The sequence below is a fragment of the Panicum virgatum genome, chromosome 8K (genome assembly GCF_016808335.1).
Source record: "Panicum virgatum strain AP13 chromosome 8K, P.virgatum_v5, whole genome shotgun sequence".
In the NCBI taxonomy this organism is placed as follows: Eukaryota; Viridiplantae; Streptophyta; class Magnoliopsida; order Poales; family Poaceae; genus Panicum; species Panicum virgatum.
Window position 1 is genome coordinate 50,526,183 of NC_053143.1, and position 19,858 is coordinate 50,546,040.

General features: G+C 42.0%; 2 protein-coding genes across 8 annotated transcripts; one reads left to right on the forward strand and one right to left on the reverse strand.

Annotated features, from left to right (window-relative positions):
- Nucleotides 1–291: 291 nt before the first annotated feature.
- On the reverse strand, nt 292–2,176 carry LOC120645072 (stress enhanced protein 1, chloroplastic-like). 3 transcript variants are annotated; one of them, XR_005664114.1, is made up of 4 exons: nt 1,943–2,173; nt 1,422–1,621; nt 1,124–1,326; nt 292–854 (listed from the first exon to the last, which is right to left on the reverse strand). XR_005664114.1 is itself a non-coding variant. In XM_039921818.1 (3 exons), exons 1-3 carry the CDS (start codon nt 2,019–2,021, stop codon nt 1,222–1,224), a joined length of 384 nt encoding a protein of 127 aa, XP_039777752.1. In that variant the 5' UTR covers nt 2,022–2,176; the 3' UTR covers nt 901–1,221. The 3 variants fall into 3 exon arrangements, 2 of the variants coding, with proteins under 2 accessions (XP_039777752.1, XP_039777751.1); XM_039921818.1 differs by lacking the exon at nt 292–854 and having other exon boundaries at nt 901–1,326; nt 1,943–2,176; XM_039921817.1 differs by lacking the exon at nt 292–854 and having other exon boundaries at nt 901–1,326; nt 1,422–1,618.
- Nucleotides 2,177–10,540: 8,364 nt separating this feature from the next.
- LOC120645073 (protein ELF4-LIKE 4-like) lies at nt 10,541–12,130 on the forward strand. Of its 5 annotated transcripts, none has more exons than XM_039921820.1 (3): nt 10,541–10,790; nt 10,871–10,971; nt 11,263–12,130. In XM_039921820.1, exon 3 carries the CDS (start codon nt 11,345–11,347, stop codon nt 11,702–11,704), a length of 360 nt encoding a protein of 119 aa, XP_039777754.1. In that variant the 5' UTR covers nt 10,541–10,790; nt 10,871–10,971; nt 11,263–11,344; the 3' UTR covers nt 11,705–12,130. The 5 variants fall into 5 exon arrangements, with proteins under 5 accessions (XP_039777754.1, XP_039777753.1, XP_039777756.1 ...); XM_039921819.1 differs by having other exon boundaries at nt 10,871–10,955; XM_039921822.1 differs by having other exon boundaries at nt 10,877–10,971.
- Nucleotides 12,131–19,858: the final 7,728 nt, after the last annotated feature.

A 19,858-nucleotide genomic window follows, 5' to 3' on the forward strand; every position in this document is an offset into this window, starting at 1 on the left:
TTGTGACGCGCATGAACTCCACTGGTGGTACTCCGGTGACTGAAAATGCTTTGGGTCACTGAAGAGGCCTGGAGAGTACATGGATATACTTTTCTTTAAGATGAGTTTTCTTGAAAAGATTTTTCTTTCCGAAGAGTACAGTAGGGAAAATTTAATCTTGCGAAGTCTTAGAGGTGGCTGTGCTGTTTTAATTTGCTTGCTAGTGTATTATGTCATATGCAGCTGCATAAGAAGAGGCACTGTACTAGACTGCAACCATCTGCACACTGCAGCACGGGAGACCAGGCAGAGTTGGTCCACTTTGCTATATATAAGCACCTGCTGCATCAGGATCACAGCATTATTGTTATCTTGTCCATCTAATAGTAAGTAACTCGAGCAAAGTCCCCTACTCAAAGGAACTGATATCATGCTGAATCACTGCACATTTGGAAAATACTCACACAAGCAAAATTGATATTTCAGTGACAGGGAGTCTCATCTTGTCTCCTTTTTTTTCTGGGGAATCTGCAAGCAATACTACCGTTCCTATGACATCCAATCATCCATGATCGATCGGTTCCACCTAACGCTGTCCCTCCTCCGTCAGATAGCACATCATCAGATGCAGTACGGTCGTACAAGCCATGGAGCTGCAGGTATCCGTGTAGTACTACTTATACAGACTTGAAGGAATGTCCAGCTCGTACAAGGGCAGATAGGGAAGCTGACGAGCAAGAAAGTTGCCGGCCACCAGGTCACGGTTTTCGTCAGTTGCATGACATTCAGAACGTCGTCCTGAATTTGTCGGGTGCAGCCACTGCGGAGCAGGATCATGGAAAAAGCATGCTGCAGGGGGGAAGAAGAATGCTATGTTCACTAACAATTGCGACTATGCAATTTCGCCAAAAGATTTGTCTGTTTGGTTGTTGATGTAGCGCATGTTCCTTTAGGTTAAAATGTGGATAATATTACATGTTCATTCGGTTTTTTCGCGATCTGAGCACGTTTTTCATTAAGAGGTCACTGCATGTTAGTTCGTATCGCCGACAGATGGTCCAAACACAAAGCCACAGGACAATACAATATGGACTGTACCAGTAGTAGCTGGTAGGCCACTGATCCGATCCGAGGCCGGCACCGGCAGTGAACCAGGGACAAACTAGATGCGTTTGCAGAGCAGCCTCTGACGAACCTTCAGCACTGAACCCTGCAGATGTTCGATTGCTCGTCCACCGGCGTTCAGTCTCGCGAGCCGGACTGGAGCAGGAAGAAGAGGGCGAGGCCGACGACGAGCCCCGACACGACCAGCGCCAGCGTCGGCGCCGGCGTCGCCACGCCGAAGTTCTGCGGCACCAAGTTGGGCGTTAGTTGCAAGCTTTTCGGCACGTACGTGTGCAGGAACCAGTCACTGGTCATGCGAATCTAAGCTAGCTAGCGACCTGGAGGAAGCCTTTGCCGGTGGCCACCTCGACGGAGATCGCCGAGGCGAAGCCGACCATGGCGGCGCGGCCCAGCCACACGTCGGAGCCGCCGCCGCCCTGCTTCGCGCTCTGCTCGCACCGGATGGACAGCGGCCGGGCGGCCGCCCTGGAGGAGACGGCGCGCCTCTTGCCGGAGGTGACGCGCAGCGAAGACGCTGCTGCATTTTGGCACAATTTTCAGAAGCCACGAGTAGTACAGTAAATCACTAAATTTTAACACCAGGTCAGACCATTTCAGTAGCCATGTTCAAAATGCATGCAACTCTTTCAGACAATCCAAAGAATGTTTTGTTTCGAAGAATCTTAAGACTCCGCAGCATTAGTTGAGTAACTACACTAGATCTCAAAAAACCTACAATTAGCACACACAAGATGCCCTCATAATCCACGATTAACGACGCCTGAATTAAGGTAAATCAGCGCCGTCTAATTCCATGGCTACCAAGCTTGGAATCAAAACAGAGCTGCGCATACAGTACCACGGCCGGACATGCAGGAGAAGGACGGCGCCGCGGCGGCAGCCACCGGAGATGCGCGGAGGACGGCGAACAGCGCCATGGGATATGGTTGGGACCGGAGCCGCTCGCTCTCTTCCTCCTCCTCCTCTGCTGTTGAACGAATGAATCCTCGCCGCGTCTGCTCGGAGCTGCTCGTGTGTGCTCGTTTTTGTCTGCAGGGTGGGAGCGCAGGACAGGAGCCAGCCGAGGTGAGTGTGTTATATTGTGATCCAAATTCTGATGGGAGAGTGTTGGAATTTGGGCTTGACCCATTAAGGCCCATGTGGTGCAAACTTTTAATCCCACATTGCTAGTAGAAGTTGAGGAGACCACGTGACTCTCCTATATATCTAACCCATAGGCTTCACCGGAGAATATCAATCCTATTATTTCTCTTGTAAGCCGCCGCTAGGCGTTGTACACAAACACCCGATATAGTGAAGTTCTTGCTGGCTGGCGCCCGTGGTTTTTACCCTTCGCATTGGAGGGGTTTTCCACGTTAAATCTTCGTGTCTTTCTGCGGTTTGATCTTTCTATTTTTCATCGTTTTGTTCGCCGTCGCTTCTAACAAGTGGTATCAGAGCCAGGTTTCAAGTTTGAGTTTCGTGATGGCGTCGATGAAGTATGATCTACCGATGTTGGACTACAAGACAAGGTTCTCGCTGTGGCAAGTCAAGATGAGAGCTATTCTGGCGCAAACCAATGATCTTGATGAGGCGCTGGAAAAATTCGGGAAGAAAAAGAAGGATGAGTGGACCGATGAGGAGAAGCGCAAGGACCGTAAGGCTCTTTCTCTTATTCAGCTTCATCTATCTAATGATATTCTACAAGAAGTGCTGCAGGAAAAGACTGCTGCAGAATTGTGGCTAAAACTGGAATCGATCTGCATGTCGAAGGATCTTACCAGTAAATTGCATATGAAGTTGAAGCTGTACACGCTTAAGATGCAGGAGGGTGATTCGGTGATGGGTCACCTATCTGTCTTCAAGGAGATCGTTGCTGACCTAGGGTCGATGGAGGTTAAGTATGAAGATGAGGACTTAGATCTTCTTTTATTATGCTCTTTGCCAAGTTCTTATGCAAGTTTCCGTGACACCATACTATTAAGCCGTGATGAACTAACCCTTGCGGAAGTTTGTGAGGCACTCCAGTCTAAGGAGAAGATGAAAGGCATGGTGCAGACAGATGGCTCGTCCTCTAGGGGCGACGCTTTGCATGTCAGAGGCAGATCAGAGCAAAGATCCTCAAGTGATAACAACGATCGTGGCAAGAGCAATGACGGTAGAGGCCGCTCCCAGTCCAAAGGTCCCAAGAAGAAATTCTGTAAGTATTGCAAGAAGAAATCTCATATGATTGAGGATTGCTGGAAATTGCAGAATAAGGAGAAGAAGAAAAATAAATCTGATGGTAAGGCTAGTGTTGCTTCTGCTGGTGAAAACTCTGAGTCAGATTGTTTGGTTGTCTTTGCTGATTGTGTTGCTGGTCATGATGAGTGGATTCTTGATTCTGCATGTTCTTTTCATATCTGCACTAATAGAGATTGGTTCAGTTCCTATGAGTCTTTGCAGAACGGTGATTTTGTGCGCATGGGAGATGATAACCCGTGTGAGATTATTGGCATTGGCTCTGTTCAGATCAAGACCCATGATGGCATGATTCGCATACTGAAGAATGTAAGGCACATACCAGGGATGAAAAGAAATCTGATCTCGTTGAGCACACTTGATAAAGAAGGACTCAAATACACCGGTTCAGGTGGAGTTGTGAAGGTATCTAAAGGTTCTCTTGTATGTTTGCTGGGTGATCTCAATCCTTCAAATTTATATGTTCTCAGAGGTTGTACTTTGCATGGTTCTGTTTCTGCTGCTAATGTTGCTAATGCTGAACCTAGTAAGACTGACCTTTGGCATATGCGTCTTGGACACATGAGTGAACTCGGTATGGCAGAATTGATGAAGAGAAACCTGCTGGATGGCTGCATTCTGAGTGGCAAGAAGTTCTGTGAGCATTGTGTATTTGGTAAGCATAAGAGGGTCAAATTCAATACCTCTGTTCATACCACAAAAGGTACACTTGATTATGTTCATGCTGATTTGTGGGGTCCTTCACGTAAGCCTTCATATGGTGGTGCTCGTTATATGCTTACCATTATTGATGATTACTCTAGAAGAGTCTGGCCTTATTTTCTGAAAAGCAAAGATGATACTTTTGCTGCTTTTATAGAATGGAAAGTTATGATAGAAAGGCAAACTGAGAAGAAGGTCAAGGTGCTTCGAACTGATAATGGTGGAGAGTTCTGTTCGGATGCTTTTGATGATTATTGCAGAAAAGAAGGCATTGTTAGGCATCACACCATACCATACACTCCTCAGCAGAATGGTGTGGCCGAGCGTATGAACAGGACTATCATCTCGAAGGCTCGTTGCATGCTGTCCAATGCCCATATGAACAAGCGTTTTTGGGCTGAGGCTGTTAATACAGCATGTTATTTGATCAACAGATCGCCTTCTATTCCACTCAACAAGAAGACTCCTATTGAGGTATGGTCTGGTACACCTGCAGATTATTCACACTTGAGAGTTTTTGGCTGCACTTCTTATGCTCATGTTGATAATGGAAAATTAGAGCCTAGAGCTATTAAATGTCTGTTTCTTGGTTATGGTTCGGGAGTCAAAGGATATAAATTGTGGAATCCTGAAACTAGAAAGACTTTTATGAGCAGAAGTGTTGTTTTCAATGAATCTGTGATGTTTACTGACAGTTTGTCCACAGATGATGCTTTAGTTGAGAAATTGCAGTCACAAGTTAGTGTGCAGGTGGAGCTTATGGATGACCAGGAAAATGAAGTTGTTGGTAATGATGTTTCAGATAGTGTTCCTGATACTGTTCAGCACTCACCTCCAGTTTCACAGTCTGATTTGCAGCATGAGGAGGATGTAGATTTACCTATTGCTCTTCGCAGATCAAAGAGGAGTTGTGGACCTCCAAACCGTTTAATTGAGGAGTGTAATCTGACTTATTATGCTTTGAGTTGTGCTGAACAGGTGGAGGATGCTAGTGAGCCAGCAACATATTCTGAAGCCATTGATTCAGTTGATAAGGAGAAGTGGATCTCAGCTATGCATGAGGAGATGCAGTCTCTTGAGAAGAATGGCACATGGGAGATTGTAAGCTTGCCTGAGAAAAAGAAGACTGTTCGCTGCAAATGGGTCTTCAAGAGAAAGGAGGGTTTGTCTTCTAGTGAGCCTCCAAGATTTAAGGCAAGGTTAGTTGCAAAAGGTTTCAGTCAGATTCCTGGTGTTGACTATAATGATGTGTTCTCTCCAGTTGTGAAGCATAGCTCAATTCGGACTTTCTTTAGTATTGTTGCTATGCATGATCTTGAGCTTGAGCAGTTAGATGTGAAGACTGCATTTTTACATGGAGAGCTTGAGGAGGAAATTTACATGGATCAGTCAGAAGGATTCATAGTGCCAAGCAAAGAGAATTATGTTTGCAAATTAAAGAAATCCTTGTATGGTTTGAAACAGTCTCCTCGTCAGTGGTATAAGAGGTTTGATTCATTTATGTTGTTACATGGTTTTAAAAGATCTGAATATGATAGCTGTGTTTACATTAAGATTGTTGAGGAATCATCTATATACTTGCTGTTATATGTTGATGACATGCTTATTGCTGCCAAGAGCAGAAAAGAAATCACTACAGTAAAGAAATTGTTGAGTAGTGAATTTGATATGAAGGATCTTGGTGTTGCTAAAAAAATTCTAGGTATGGAGATTACTAGAGACAGAAAATCTGGTTTATTATTTCTTAGTCAGCATAATTACATTAACAAGGTTCTTCAGCGTTTCAATATGCATGATTCAAAGCCAGTTAGTACTCCTATTGCACCTCACTTTAAATTGTCAGCTGCTCAGTGCCCTAGTTCTGAGGAGGATGTTGAATACATGTCAAAAGTCCCATATTCTAGTGCTGTTGGTTCTTTGATGTATGCCATGGTTTGCTCTCGCCCAGATTTATCATATGCTATGAGTTTGGTTAGCAGATACATGTCTAATCCTGGTAAAGAACACTGGAAGGCAGTTCAGTGGATTTTCAGGTACCTCAGAGGAACAGCAGATTCTTGTTTGAAGTTTGGGAGAACTGATCAGGGACTCATTGGTTATGTGGATTCAGATTATGCTGCTGATTTGGATAGGCGCAGGTCACTCACAGGTTATGTGTTCACTGTTAGCAGTTGTGCTGTGAGTTGGAAGGCTACTTTGCAGCCTGTTGTTGCTATGTCTACCACAGAAGCAGAATATATGGCTATTGCTGAAGCGTGCAAGGAGGCAGTTTGGCTGAAAGGTTTGTTTACTGAGCTGTGTGGAGTTGGTTCTTGCATTGATCTATTCTGTGACAGTCAAAGTGCTATTTGCCTCACTAAAGATCAGATGTTTCATGAAAGGACAAAGCATATTGATGTCAAGTACCATTATGTTCGTGATGTTATTTCACAAGGTAAATTAAAGGTATGCAAGATCAGTACTCATGATAATCCAGCTGATATGACGACTAAACCAGTTCCTGTAGCTAAGTTTGACCTTTGCTCAAGCTTAGTTGGTTTGACAGTTTAGCCCAAGAGGCTATTTGGCGCCAGAAGTTCTGTTCTTTGTTGTGTTCAGGTGATGATTTTGATATGCTACAAGAAGGAATTTGTCTCAAGGTGGAGTATGTTATATTGTGATCCAAATTCTGATGGGAGAGTGTTGGAATTTGGGCTTGGCCCATTAAGGCCCATGTGGTGCAAACTTTTAATCCCACATTGCTAGTAGAAGTTGAGGAGACCACGTGACTCTCCTATATATCTAACCCATAGGATTCACCGGAGAATATCAATCCTATTATTCCTCTTGTAAGCCGCCGCTAGGCGTTGTACACAAACACCCGATATAGTGAAGTTCTTGCTGGCTGGCGCCCGTGGTTTTTACCCTTCGCATTGGAGGGGTTTTCCACGTTAAATCTTCGTGTCTTTCTACGGTTTGATCTTTCTATTTTTCATCGTTTTGTTCGCCGTCGCTTCTAACAGAGTGGCCGTCGGGTGGCCGACGTGGCCGCCTGGGTTGAAAAGGAGCCCTTCGTTTATGTGGGCCAGAGCCGTCCATGTTGCAGGCTTGAAAAGGCCTGCCTGGCAAGAAGCCCACCCAGTCCATCCATTAGAGGCTCCGGGCTACTCGTAGCACATTTTAACTTTGCTCTTATATATTTTTAGCTTAAAATTATAAAGATTAGAGTCCGATTCTTTGATTATCTGAGTTAAATTTTAAAAATAATCTCTATATATCTTTCGAAAGATTTTTAGCAATACATCTTACACCGTTTGAGATCCATGTAATATTACTGAGAGAGGCTAAGAACATGTCTAGAGAATTCATGTAATATTACTGAGAGAGGCTAAGAACATGTCTAGAGAGAGGTACACATGGCATGCATGAACTGCACATGCGGAGCCGGCTCACGGAGAAGCACAGCAACATACATGTTGGGGACACGTATCGCGACGTGAGAGAAGGGTGGTGGGTGGGATGCTAAACAAATTCAAGCTTTAGATGGTGTTTTCTCTTAAGCCATGCATCCGATTATAAATCCGTTTGCATCATGGTATTTCTTAGAATGAAATGAGATCCAATATGTTGTCTAAAATTTTCAATTTTAATATTGCAACATTTCAATATACTAATTCAACATTTTTAATATATCATTTCAATATTTATAATATACTGTTTCAACACTTTTAAAAAATGTTGAAGAAGTTTTTCAGAATGTTGATCCAGCTATAACAATAATATTGAATCTGCTATTACAGGCTAGAAAAAACAAAAAGGAAGTATAAATAAAAAAATCGAAGCATATGCATTTGAGGTGATGTTGAGCATGACTGACTTAGCCTCCATTCGCTGCTGCAACAAGATGATGTTAGCATGATATTTCTGCTTGCGGGTGCGTGTCCAGTGGGCTACTGCTGGGCTGTATTGGGCTTTTGCGATTCAATGAGTTTCTTTCTATCGCACGGAAGGTGCATAGAAGTCCCACCTTTACCACGCTAGCTACTCACGTCATTTCTAAAATATAAGGCATTTTGCTTTAAAGTAGTTTAGATAGAAGTTAAAATAGTTCAAATTTGAACAAATTTATAGAGAATAATATTAGCAGTTAGCGTATCAAATAAGTAAATTATGAAAATATATTTCGTAATGGGCCTAATTATTCTCATTTGACATTTAAAATATTATCACTCTATCCTAAACTTAATTAAATTTAGAATAATTTGATTTAGGACAAACCACAGTAACTTGCATTTCAGAACTGAGGAATTACATATATATTATACATTGCCAGCCTGCTGTGCGTTCACTGTTTGATCAGGAGGATGTAACTATTCATCGTATTCTTACCGGAAAATAACTTTCTGTTGTCATGGTACTTTGCCATATTAGTTTCTCAGTCTGTTTTTAGCCTTTTTATTTTCCTGTTATTTTCCTGAGCTCAGTTGAGTCCTTGCCGCAAATACTGGTTTCTACCGAACCAAAAGCTTTTTTCAGTGCGAATTAAAAGCTTCACCTCTAAAACCAAAACTTCCGGTACAAATCAAAAAGTTTCTTCATCTCAAACCTCCGGATGCATCGAGGAAACTCCTTTCGGTGAGCACAGGAGAGGAGACACACAAGAACAAAATTTGCAGGCGTTGCAGTTGTCTGTCAGGATCACCCGGGCTGGAAAGAAAAAGAATTCAGGCAGGCCATCCCGTGTCCCTTCCTCGTCTGAACAGAACAGCGACGCGTCCTCCTGCCGTCCTCCCTCCTTTCTCACCACCATCCTTGGGGAGCCTACCATCATCTCACGGCACCACACGACGATCCTGAAGAGTGTCTCCAACGCCACCTAGTGTAATTGTTATTATACATAGCAAATTAGTAAGTAATGATACATGCGCATCTGCATGCATGTGTCTCTTTTCTTTTTCTTTTTTTGAAAAGATCTGCATGAGTCTCTGTGCAAACTCTGCACGCTTGCCTACCTCTGCACATCTAACAAGCAACACAAGTGCAGTACTTTTTTTTTAGGAAAAAACAATCTGCTTGCAAGACAGTGGACAGTGGTCACTCACTTTCGGGCTCAGTTTCTGAATGGGCGGTAGAATGGTAGGCCAAGTGGCCGATTGACAGGATTCCTCCCCCTCCTTAAGCCCCGACACAAACCTGAGCTAACCTTGGGGTAAACAACACTTCTTCTGCTTAATCTGCTTGGCCATGCCCTGGTGAGTGGCGACCCATTCTGCCAACTGAGGGCACCGAGCAAGGGTCTCATCTTTACCGGTTTGCCGAGCTCCTAGATGGGAATTTATTTCTTCGAACACGCGGGAGAGCTACGAGGGGTTGTTTGCAGTGCAGGGAAGGACCTTGTCTTGATATCCTCTGAGGAACTTTATCCCTCTCGCAAGTACCTAAAGGAAAATGATCCTTGGCCCCACAATGCTGCAAAAAAACATGGTTTGCGTCTACGTCGTTGGAGGAAAAAATTATGACGCGCTTGGCACCACTTTTCTAGATCTTTATGGGTAACCCCCAACAAAATCACATCGTTGGAGGGGACGAAAAGACTATTGTGCCCTTTGTGCTGTTTTCCAAATCTTCGTGGACATTCCTAGAAAAAAAATACACGGATAGGATGCAATGCAAAAGTAAATATGACTTTTTTTTTGCTGTTCCTCTAGTATCCTACTAACAAACCTCGTATTTGTGCAGCGTAGCAAACAAAATCGAACACGACGGTGTCTTAGAAACGAAGCCACTCTTTTGGTGCCGTGCGTCCCCAAGAGACAAATTGCCCATTCTTTATCCGGGGCTGCTTCAGTTCCCGTTCTTGGCATCTTCTCCCACGAAGGTCCCTGGCAGAGATGGCTGGATTATGATGGGGTCATTACTTAACATCTCGTTCCGGGGCATGCAAATGTGGGCACAAAGCAACATGGGGAGCCCCATCTCTTTTTTATGGAATTGGCTTCCAGCTTTTCCCCAGTTACAAAACCCCCTGCATGTCCTCTTTCTTCGTCCTGCTCCTATGTCATCTCTTTTTGTGGAATTGGCTTCCAGCTTTTCCCCAGTTACAAAACCCTCTGCATGTCCTCTTTCTTCGTCCTGCTCCTATGTCCTCTCCCTCGAGCTAAAAAATAGTTCTACTACGAAATCCTAATATTTAGAAGTACTAAATGTAGATTACTGGTAAAACTCATTCCATAACCCCTATGCTATTTTACGAGACGAATCTAATGAGCCTAATTAATCTATAAGTTGATACAGTGATACTACAGTAACCATCCGCTAATCATAGTTTAGCGTACCTTTAGATTCGTCTTGCGAAATAGACTAGGGGTTCTACAAATAGTTTTGTAGATAAACTTTGTTTAATATTTCTAAGATTCTTTAGAGCTATGCTTCGCTGATTATCTCAAAGTTTTAGAGAGAGAATGTTTGTTTTTGTGTGCCAGTAGTCTGCTAGAGAGAGAATATAAAAGGGATCGGCATGGGGAGCTGGCCGGCCTGTGGCCACTGGCCATGATTTCACCTCAGCATCACACAGGTCAGGCTCAGTCAGGGTCACTGGGTCCTCAGATCAGGGCCCCTCTCCATCTCTTCTCTCACATACAAGTCCCCATGCTCCTCTCCTCTCTCCCTAGACTCTGCCCCTGAACACTTCCCGATAGATTCCATCCCCTCTCTATCATCCTCGGCATCCGCCCCGCTTTGCCCTTGTTAATTGCAAAGGTTTCTGCAGGGATAACATTTGTGGGGTGAGTCCTATAGAATCCCGCCTCCTTTGCTTTTCTCCCCACCACCTCCTATTTAAGTTCTTCCATTGCTTTCTTGTCAGCATCAGGGACTAGTTTGCAGTTGCTCATCACACCAGTAGGAGGCTTTGTGTTCTTCTTCAGAGGAGGGGTTGGGAACTGAAATAGGTGAATCCTTGTGAAAGTTCGTCTCTTTCTTTTTGTTTCGTCCCAAAGTTCAGTTGCTGAATTTTACCTTCACGGTGTTTTGTATATTGGATTTTTTTTACCTATGGTTGATTATTGTACATTTGTACTGTATGTACCCGTTGAATCTTTCACACTACATGTTTCTTGATGGGCCTTTATTATTTGTTTCTAGTACAAACCAATCCCACCATAAATGCAAAGCCTAAATTTTGGTTCTCAAGTTCAAATCTTTCCTGACCCCAGCTGAATCAATGGGTCTGATTTGATCTGTCTGCGTTCAATTCAGGCATATATCTTGCCTGCTGCTGTTGCCGTGGTGTCAGTGTGAGAGGTCAGAGCAAGCAAGAAGAGGAGAGGCTGGGGCTGACATGGAAGGGGACAGCTTCTCCGGCATGGCGAACGGCGGCGGCGGCGGCGGTCAGGCGGACGGGAAGCTGATCCAGACGTTCCACAAGAGCTTCGTGCAGGTGCAGAGCCTGCTGGACCAGAACCGGCTGCTCATCAGCGAGATCAACCAGAACCACGAGTCCCGGGTGCCCGGCAACCTCACCCGCAACGTCGGCCTCATCCGGGAGCTCAACAACAACATCCGCCGCGTCGTCGGCCTCTACGCCGACCTCTCCGCCTCCTTCGCCCGCAACATGGACGCCTCCTCCGACGGCGACTCCTCCGGCACGCTCCGCTCCTCCGACGGCCGCGCCGGCCAGAAGCGCGTCCGCCCCGGCTAGCGGCTCTCTTGGTCTTGCCGGCATTCCCCCATTGCGAATAGTGAGGTGTTGCCACTACTAGGCCTAGGCTTAGCCTTTTTCTTGCAGCTCTCTTCTTGTTCATTAATCCTCCTTGTCTTTGCTGCAAATGCTTTAGCTGCATCAGTGATTAGTGTATGATTAGTGAGAAACAGAAAGCTGTCATGTGGTAGTTGCTATGATGATGATGATGAGACGAAATGCTCATCTGTTGGCATCCTTGCTGTTACAGTTAGCATCTGAAAATTATTTCCATGGCGGTTTTTCGAGTGTACTAGGACTTGGGGGAGCATGTCCATTGCAGCTCTCTGTCACTGTAGATGGGTCAGGTCAGGTAGGCAGTTCATGTTTAACAGGACATACAGATCTTGAGGCATGCATCTCAGCTACCATCTGACATTGCCGTCATCCTTTCCGTTCATCTTTACCTGAGTTCTGAATCTGATGAGTGCGACGCTTTGGTGATCTCACAGCTCTGGATCTGATGATTCAGTGCGAAATGGTGGCTCATGTACTGGCAATGCAAAGTGCAGAGCTTTACAGCTTTACAAATCTGCTCATGCTCACTCACCCCTGCCATGTCTTTCTATCTTGCCCTGATGAGTTATCATGAAAAAGCTCAAGGTGGCCAAAGCCCCAAGCTACTTGTGCGCTGAAATTCCCAGCTTTTCTTTCATGTTCCTAATACTCACTCGAACTGGTGGTGTGATTTTTAGATAAGGCTCTCCTTTTCTGAATGCCAAAAGGGTGAACAAAAAGCAGGGGTTGTCTAGTGCAGTGGGCATCTATCTGCGAGATGCTGGACAGCATCAGCTAGAGGAGGAGAGGAAAAGCTTCAATAATTTAATGGCTGCCAATCATGCTGTGAAACACCATGGCATGGTCAGAATCTTACTCCTATTCGAAAGAGTGGTGTGTATGTGTCTGAAATCTGGCCCTTTTCCTGATCTGAGTGTGTGAAACTTTTGACCACTGATTTGGCCTGCTGGACAGTGCAATTGGTCCCCTTTCTTTGCCAAGGACCTACAGTGGTACTACTGTTTCAACCATTTAAAGAAACATGACATGTAGGCAGATTCTCTGTGAAATTAGTAGTTCATAACACGAGACATAATTTGAAATCTTAAATTCTGCATCTGTAAATTGCGTTTTCATGTTGTATGTTTCAAACTTGAGTTTTTTTTTTTAAACATGAATACCTATTTGGCTAGCTAGTTCCAAAGATACAGTTATCTTGAGATGAGGTATGTTGAGGTGGCTCTTCCAAACACAAAGACATAATGCAAGTGTTATGATTTTTTTTCTTCCAATAAATTTATACTCTGATCATTCCTATGTTGCTTTGATCCTAATGCTCCTAAGTACTGATACTCACTGTTTCCATTAAATTTATCTGGACATCTCAAGGACTACTTCTGTATAATATAATAGCAAAGATGTAGAGCAAAAGCACCAGAGAATATTACCAGAACCATCCTAGCAGTGTCCCCCTAGCAGGCAGGACAAGCTGGGAAGGCCCACAGCACAGGAGAGGCTGTTCCTTATGATCTGATGACAGCTCTCTCTCTCTCTCTCTCTCGATCGATCGATCGATCGCATATCCCCTCTCGGTCTCTCTCCAGAACTTGAGAGGATCTTCTGTATTCTTTCTGCATGAAACAGCTAGATAAACGCAGGAAAATGACATGATCACTAGTCGGTACGTACTCAGACACTGCACTTGGTCGGACCCACAGCTGAGCTACACCCTGTAACACAAAAATACAGCAGTTTTGGGATCACAGCTCGGGGAATGGCCAAATTTGGGGGTCCCAACACTTCCACGTGGATAGCTAGACTTGGTTGGTTAAAAATATCCTTGCTTGCTTAATTCTTAAGAAACATACAAGCTTGGTACCACATGGGCCATGGTGCAGCTATCTAACTGAAGGCTTTTTAAACCTCCACGTGAAGCCACCCAGAATTTTAAGTTGACACTTTAAAAAATTAGAAAAAATCTAGAAATTCTAAAAAAATAAAAAATATCCGGCCATCAATCCGACAACTATAATCATAATGGTCATTGGATCTGTTATCTTTCCTAATAAATTATCCACCTCTGTCGTTATATAAAGTAACCCCCTAAATATATATCTAAATTACCCATCTCTACCATTATAAAAAAATCTAAAGTAACACCCTAATCTTCGTGTAAATTACCCACCTATGCTATTATAAAAAATAATGCAAATAACCCCCTAAATTTGCATACAAATTATCCAATTATATCATTATTAAAGTTGAAGTAACCCCTAAATCTGAATCAAAATTATATAATTATAACAAAATATTAAAGTGTACCAATATAAAATTCTAAATTAAATCTATTATTATTAATATATTATGTTAATATTTATATAAAATACTATGATATGTGTCACTATGTATTCATGTATGATGCAGGAGATAAGAATAATAATTTATAAACAAATGATTCAATTAAATATATATATCAAACACGGAGGTGAGATGCAAAATGAAATATATTGCAACTCGATAATGATAAATATGTATTTTAGAGTATGTGTTAGAATATTTATAGATAAAAGAGGGTATGAGATAGGTAATTATAATTATTAGCTATTAGTCTTATTTTTATATTAATTCTAATTAGCCCGTGCGAGAGCACGAGTTGATAGGCTAGCAGTCACCGAAGTTTCCGGAACGATGGATTGAGGAACGAGAAATAGGAAATGTGGAGCGGAGAACGGCACTTGGGATGTATTTTTACACTACAGTAATGAAAATGTTCCCGTGTTCCCATCCCGGAACAGCGTATTTTTGAACGTGGAATGCAAGGGCATTCGCGTTTCCTGGTGACTATGGGTGCAGCTTCTAGGCAGTCAAATATTAAGTTTATTTGAGAAGTCCTCGATCTTGTACGAAATAATAATAATGATTTCAGTTCAGTAATGATATCAAATTGTGATCAGTGATGTAGCAATTATCTTTTTATTTGACAGCAATAGTCCTAGGGAGGTCCCTAATTCGAAGGCAAAACATGTGGCCTTGACAGATAACAGAAATAGTGTGGTCAGATTCAGTGCAACGGTGTATTCATTGATATGTTTAACAATTTAAACGGTTAGTTACCAATGATTTTCACCAATAACTATAAATTAAGTCTGCACCCAGCCTACACGTTTTCTTTGACATCACCACCTGTACTTTGAAGTTTGCAAACATGTTGCATAATTGGTAAAAAAGAAATCAGCTGAAAATATTTTTTTTCTTGAATACAAAGAGAATATTCAAGTGACAGTTTAGGACCCAATCTTTGATAGAATCCAACATAGGTTCAACCCTCAAGACATATTCTTTATTCACTTTAAGAGTTTGCTTCGCAGTTGGCCGTGCCCAAGTGTCTGTAATGATTGTCAGGTACCCAGGGGAGCAACTTGCACATAAGTTGCAATGTGATGATTGTCTCCGTTGCCTTCTGCTAAGGTTTCAGATAGCTCAGCAGAACTGGTCATTTTTCTTTTATCCAGCGTTTTCTCAGAGAGTGTGTATAATAAACCAAAGCAGAAAGTTTCACCTCCTCTGTTAAAAAAAGTTCCAGTTCCTTTTTCACAGATGTGAACTTTGTCTGAACGAATGAAATCTCTCAGACAGGTATTTGAATCCACAGAGGAAACAAAATTCATTGCAATCCTTAAAACTTACTGCAACAAAAATAGAGCAGTCTTATAATACATGTGGATAACATATGTTTCTATATGCACAGATAACAAAGCCACCACTGTGGAGGATTAGGTTCCAGCAGATCAGATCTGATACTCCATCAGCTGATTGACTCCACTAAACTGAAATCTGATACACCACCAGCAAATATGTTATACCCTGTAGTAGGTATATGGAGCTGTTGGGTTTGGCAAAAAAAAAAACTGTGATAGGACCACCTCGCATTGGGGCAAAGTGTTTAGTGTTTGGCAGGACCACTGATTAGTGCAATGATAGGTATGTTAATCAGGCTTATCTTGTACCATTGAGGCTTTAACTTATGTACTTTTTGTGCATTGGAAGTATCCATTTTCATCCACAAATCTAGTGAAAGGACCCTCCTTTTCCTTTTCCTTAAAAGTATACCCCAAGGATGCTTGTCCCTGGCTACTCTCTAGGGCGCATGAATGGACTCCACAGTTTTGTATTGTTCGATTTCTTGTGAAGATAACCGATGCGAATAGATTTAAGGATGATAATGTAAAATAGTTTGAAACAATGGTCCTAATTGGACTTAAAATATATCAAGTTGATAATGTAAAATAATTTGAGCTGACCTTGTCTGTGGTTAACCATTCTGGCACAGTTGTGCACCTTTTTCTTTTGAATTACCTGATAGTATTCTATTGGAGTCCACATATACATCTTGCTCCATATATCTGTTATTTTTTTAATAAATCAGGCAATGATTTATTATATCACTGTGGAACATTTTTCCTTATTTATTCACAGTTTTAATTCTATTTCAGGTGATGCTAGGCTTTTCCACCACTCACCAACTTATCCTTTTATATATTTCCTCCATTTGCATACCCAATCACACAAGCTGACATCGATGTAAGATTGTTGCATGAATTACCTAGGACATCTTTATTCCTATCTTAATAATACTAATTGGTGCCCCCATTAATCTGCATATAAAAAAGATAAAATGCTAGAATCTTTGTAAAAAAATTAGAAACATCATGCCATCAATTTGCTAGACTCTAATACTCATTAATAATAAATAGACATTGAATCTATTATATGTTCTTAAAAACAATTATCCCCTCTATCATTATGAAAGTATTGAAAGCAACCCTTAAATCTACATATAACTCACCTTTGCTATTACAAAAAAAAAATCATTTAAAGTAACACCTTAAATCTTCATATAAATTACCCACCAATGGCATTTTGAAACTAAACTAATATAATCCTCTAAATTTGCATCTAAATTACCTACTTCTATCATTATAAAAAATAACCTAAAGTTACCTCTAAATCTATGCCCAAGTTACCTACAAATGTCATTATAATACTGACTAGGTTGTTGGGTAGTCAATTTTCGAGAAACTAATACTTACAATCTTAGGACCACTGATGGGACAGTGGACATTCATAATGCAACAGCAACAACTAATAGACACAGGAAGAGGTTGAGAATCTGGATTTCTCACTGCGTGGAACTCGGCCTTAGCCAGAACACAAGCTTGGTTATTCTCCTCCCATTTTTAAAAGGACTCACCAAATGGGGCTACCAGAAGTTGCTGCTGCTGCCGTCCAAACCTGGCTAAAAAAATGCCAAAACCTCTGCCGATTTGCGGTTTGTTTAAGCTGTCGGAACTGCAGCATCTGTACGCATTGGAGCATCACATCCAGAGATGCTCTGCTAATTTTTGCTCTTTTGCTTAACCAATCAGGTCGAGCATCGATTTAGCAGGCATAATCACCAGAGTATTGCATAAAGTTTACGATTACATAAAGCGTGGAACAAATGATTGAGATTGTGAGAGCTCAAAACGATATTGTTGTTTCTTCAGAAGATGTTTTCCCGAAAGAGCTTGGAACACTAGATTCTTTGATAGGTCTACACTCTACAGGAGAATTCTACATTGTAGAACAAATGTCAAACAAGGGTTCAGGGCAGCAAAGAGAAGACAACGAGACGGACGGTTGATTTTCCAATGCCTTTGTACACAATACTGTAGGACATTTTTTCCTCTACACTGCTCTACATATTGCTGGTACTTCTCAGGATTCACAAAGCACACATGAACAGTACTATAGAAACCATGAGCTCTTTTACGGTGGTTGTGGATGCTTTTTAATGCCTATAGGTGCTTACCCAAATTATTAGTTTTAATTAAATTTATTTGATGAAGGGTATTGTGGTAAAGCTCCACTGTCCCACCACGCAGTCACCCTGCTCTCCTCCCCATCTCTGTCCTGCGCCGGTGGATGCGGGGCGTTCAAGGTGCACGCGAAGGTACGCCTCCCTCGGACGAGATTGACGATCGCTAGCACCTCGTCGGCTCATCGAGATCGATGGCGAGCACCCCCCCCAGTCCGGCAGGTGCACAGCGAGCCCCTCGAGAACCTGCGGAACGCCAAGAAGCACGAATCCATCAGCATCGACGTATCGTAGAGGTGAAGCGCGCCGCCGTCGCAGGCGCTAATGAGGTTCTATGGACGTATGGAACGAGAGGCTTCGGGAGCAAGCCGAGCATGAATATGGCGGTGGAGGAGATGAGGAGCAAGCCGACACGGCGACGGGCGGCAGAGTCATCGAGCAACAGCCAGCAGGCCGAGCGCAGAGCTGCAGACACGGCAGCGGAGTCGTCGAGTAGCAGACCGAGCGCGGAGCTGCGGACATGGCGGCGGAGTTGTCAAGCAGTGAGCCGAGGACACCGCTGAGATTATTGAGGGAGTCCCACAAAGTCATATGCGCCGCCGGAGGCCGCAAGCTGCGATGCAGCAGAAGCAGCATACAGGAGTTGCGGCGATGAACCGATGACGCCGACGAGTGCGCGAGTTCTTTCTTTTTCTATCGGTAGTCAACGCTCAGTTAACGTGAACTAGCAAGGTGGCCCGCGCTAATAGCGCGGGTAGCTAGTTTTTTATTTAATTCTTTAAAAATATTTACATTGACAGAAGAGATGTATTTTGTAATTTATTTACCTCTCATTTGCTCTTGTTGAATATTATACTACTTGCAGCTTTCTATGCATAAGAGTTCATATCAATCATTACTTTTTATGTTGCTTTATTCTATATTATAGTTGCATATTTTAGTGCTTAAACCTGCAAAATCTAAATTTGAGGATTAAATTCAATTTTGGATCACCTTGAATACAGAGCAAATTTTACATAATTGTATTCATATAAAGTTTTTTATAATTATGAAATATATTTATATGTATTTGATAGTTATGTTTGCCAACAATCTGTAACTTAGATGTTGGAGTTCGATTTGTATCTTGCAATATTTTGATTAATATTTAGCAAAAATATATCTAGTGTAGTTGTTAGAGCACTTAAATAGCATCTAGCAGATCTAGACCTAACTCATCATCGGAGCGAAATAAAAATGATCATAGATTAGACAAAAAAAGTTATGTTAAAAAATAAGTTGAGGCCTCCTGCTGGCTTTGGTAAATAAATGTTATGCAAAACTTATATATATGCGTGCTATGTTAATGCATATATGTTTTAAATTTTTTATTTAACCGAACCTATTATTATTTTTCCCACTCTGCATAATTTATTTATTTTTAGCCTATATGACTGCATATATTGGTCTACTTTAGAGTTTTGTCATCTCGGTGATAGATAGTTCCATATATATCTTTGTTGTTGTTTCTAACTCTTTTCTTTATTTTTCATTTTCTCTAGCAATTTTTATTGATTTCTCTGTCTTCTATTTTGTTCCTCGGTATATTTGAAATCGATTAGTGTGTATCGCATCTGATGCATCTAATGGAGAAGTTTCCTGTTTAGTATTGTGCCTCAGGGTTTTCTTTTCTGAGCGAAGAGGAGCATCGACAACGTACATTTGTTTGAATCATTTGATTTTGTATTGTAGGCAATCGACTTTGAGATAGATTAGCAGGGCTTCAGCCCTGTATCTGTGGCTAAAATAATTTCAGTTGTGGCTTCTTTGATGGAGCAGCTTTTTTATGGATATAGAGCTGTTTTGAAAACCGTTTGGTAGAACCGCTTCTTCTATTTTTTCATGAATATATGAAAGATGTCAAATGTCCAACGGGACATGACTATAATTTAATATTTTTCTCATTCTAATGATATTATTTATAGACTAAACCAATAAATTCACTTTTGTCCTTTTCTTTTGCCCTCATTTTCTCATTTTTCCTGCCTTCTTTTTCTATTATCCTTTTTCTACTTTCCTTACCCGTTCAATCTTGGTGCTTCTTTATCTTTTTCTCTTCTCTTTCTTTATACTTCTTTAGAGGTATCGATCACATTTGTGTTCTATGCCTAGTGTGTACTTATAGAAGATTAGATGGGGATAATAATGTTAATAATTATCTATGCTATTTGATTCCTCACATGACTAACTCCCTGATTTTTCCCATGCATCTATTTAGATTG

What these genes read in the sequence shown, in the direction of transcription:
- LOC120645073 (XM_039921820.1), top strand. Translation starts at nt 11,345, where the DNA reads ATGGAAGGGGACAGCTTCTCCGGCATGGCGAACGGCGGCGGCGGCGGC.
- LOC120645072 (XM_039921818.1), bottom strand. Translation starts at nt 2,021, where the DNA reads ATGGCGCTGTTCGCCGTCCTCCGCGCATCTCCGGTGGCTGCCGCCGCG. An exon ending in CTCCTGCATGTCCGGCCGTG is followed by an intron (nt 1,622 to 1,942) that starts GTACTGTATGCG and finishes GCCAAAATGCAG; the next exon opens with CAGCGTCTTCGCTGCGCGTC. An exon ending in CCGGCAAAGGCTTCCTCCAG is followed by an intron (nt 1,327 to 1,421) that starts GTCGCTAGCTAG and finishes TTGGTGCCGCAG; the next exon opens with AACTTCGGCGTGGCGACGCC.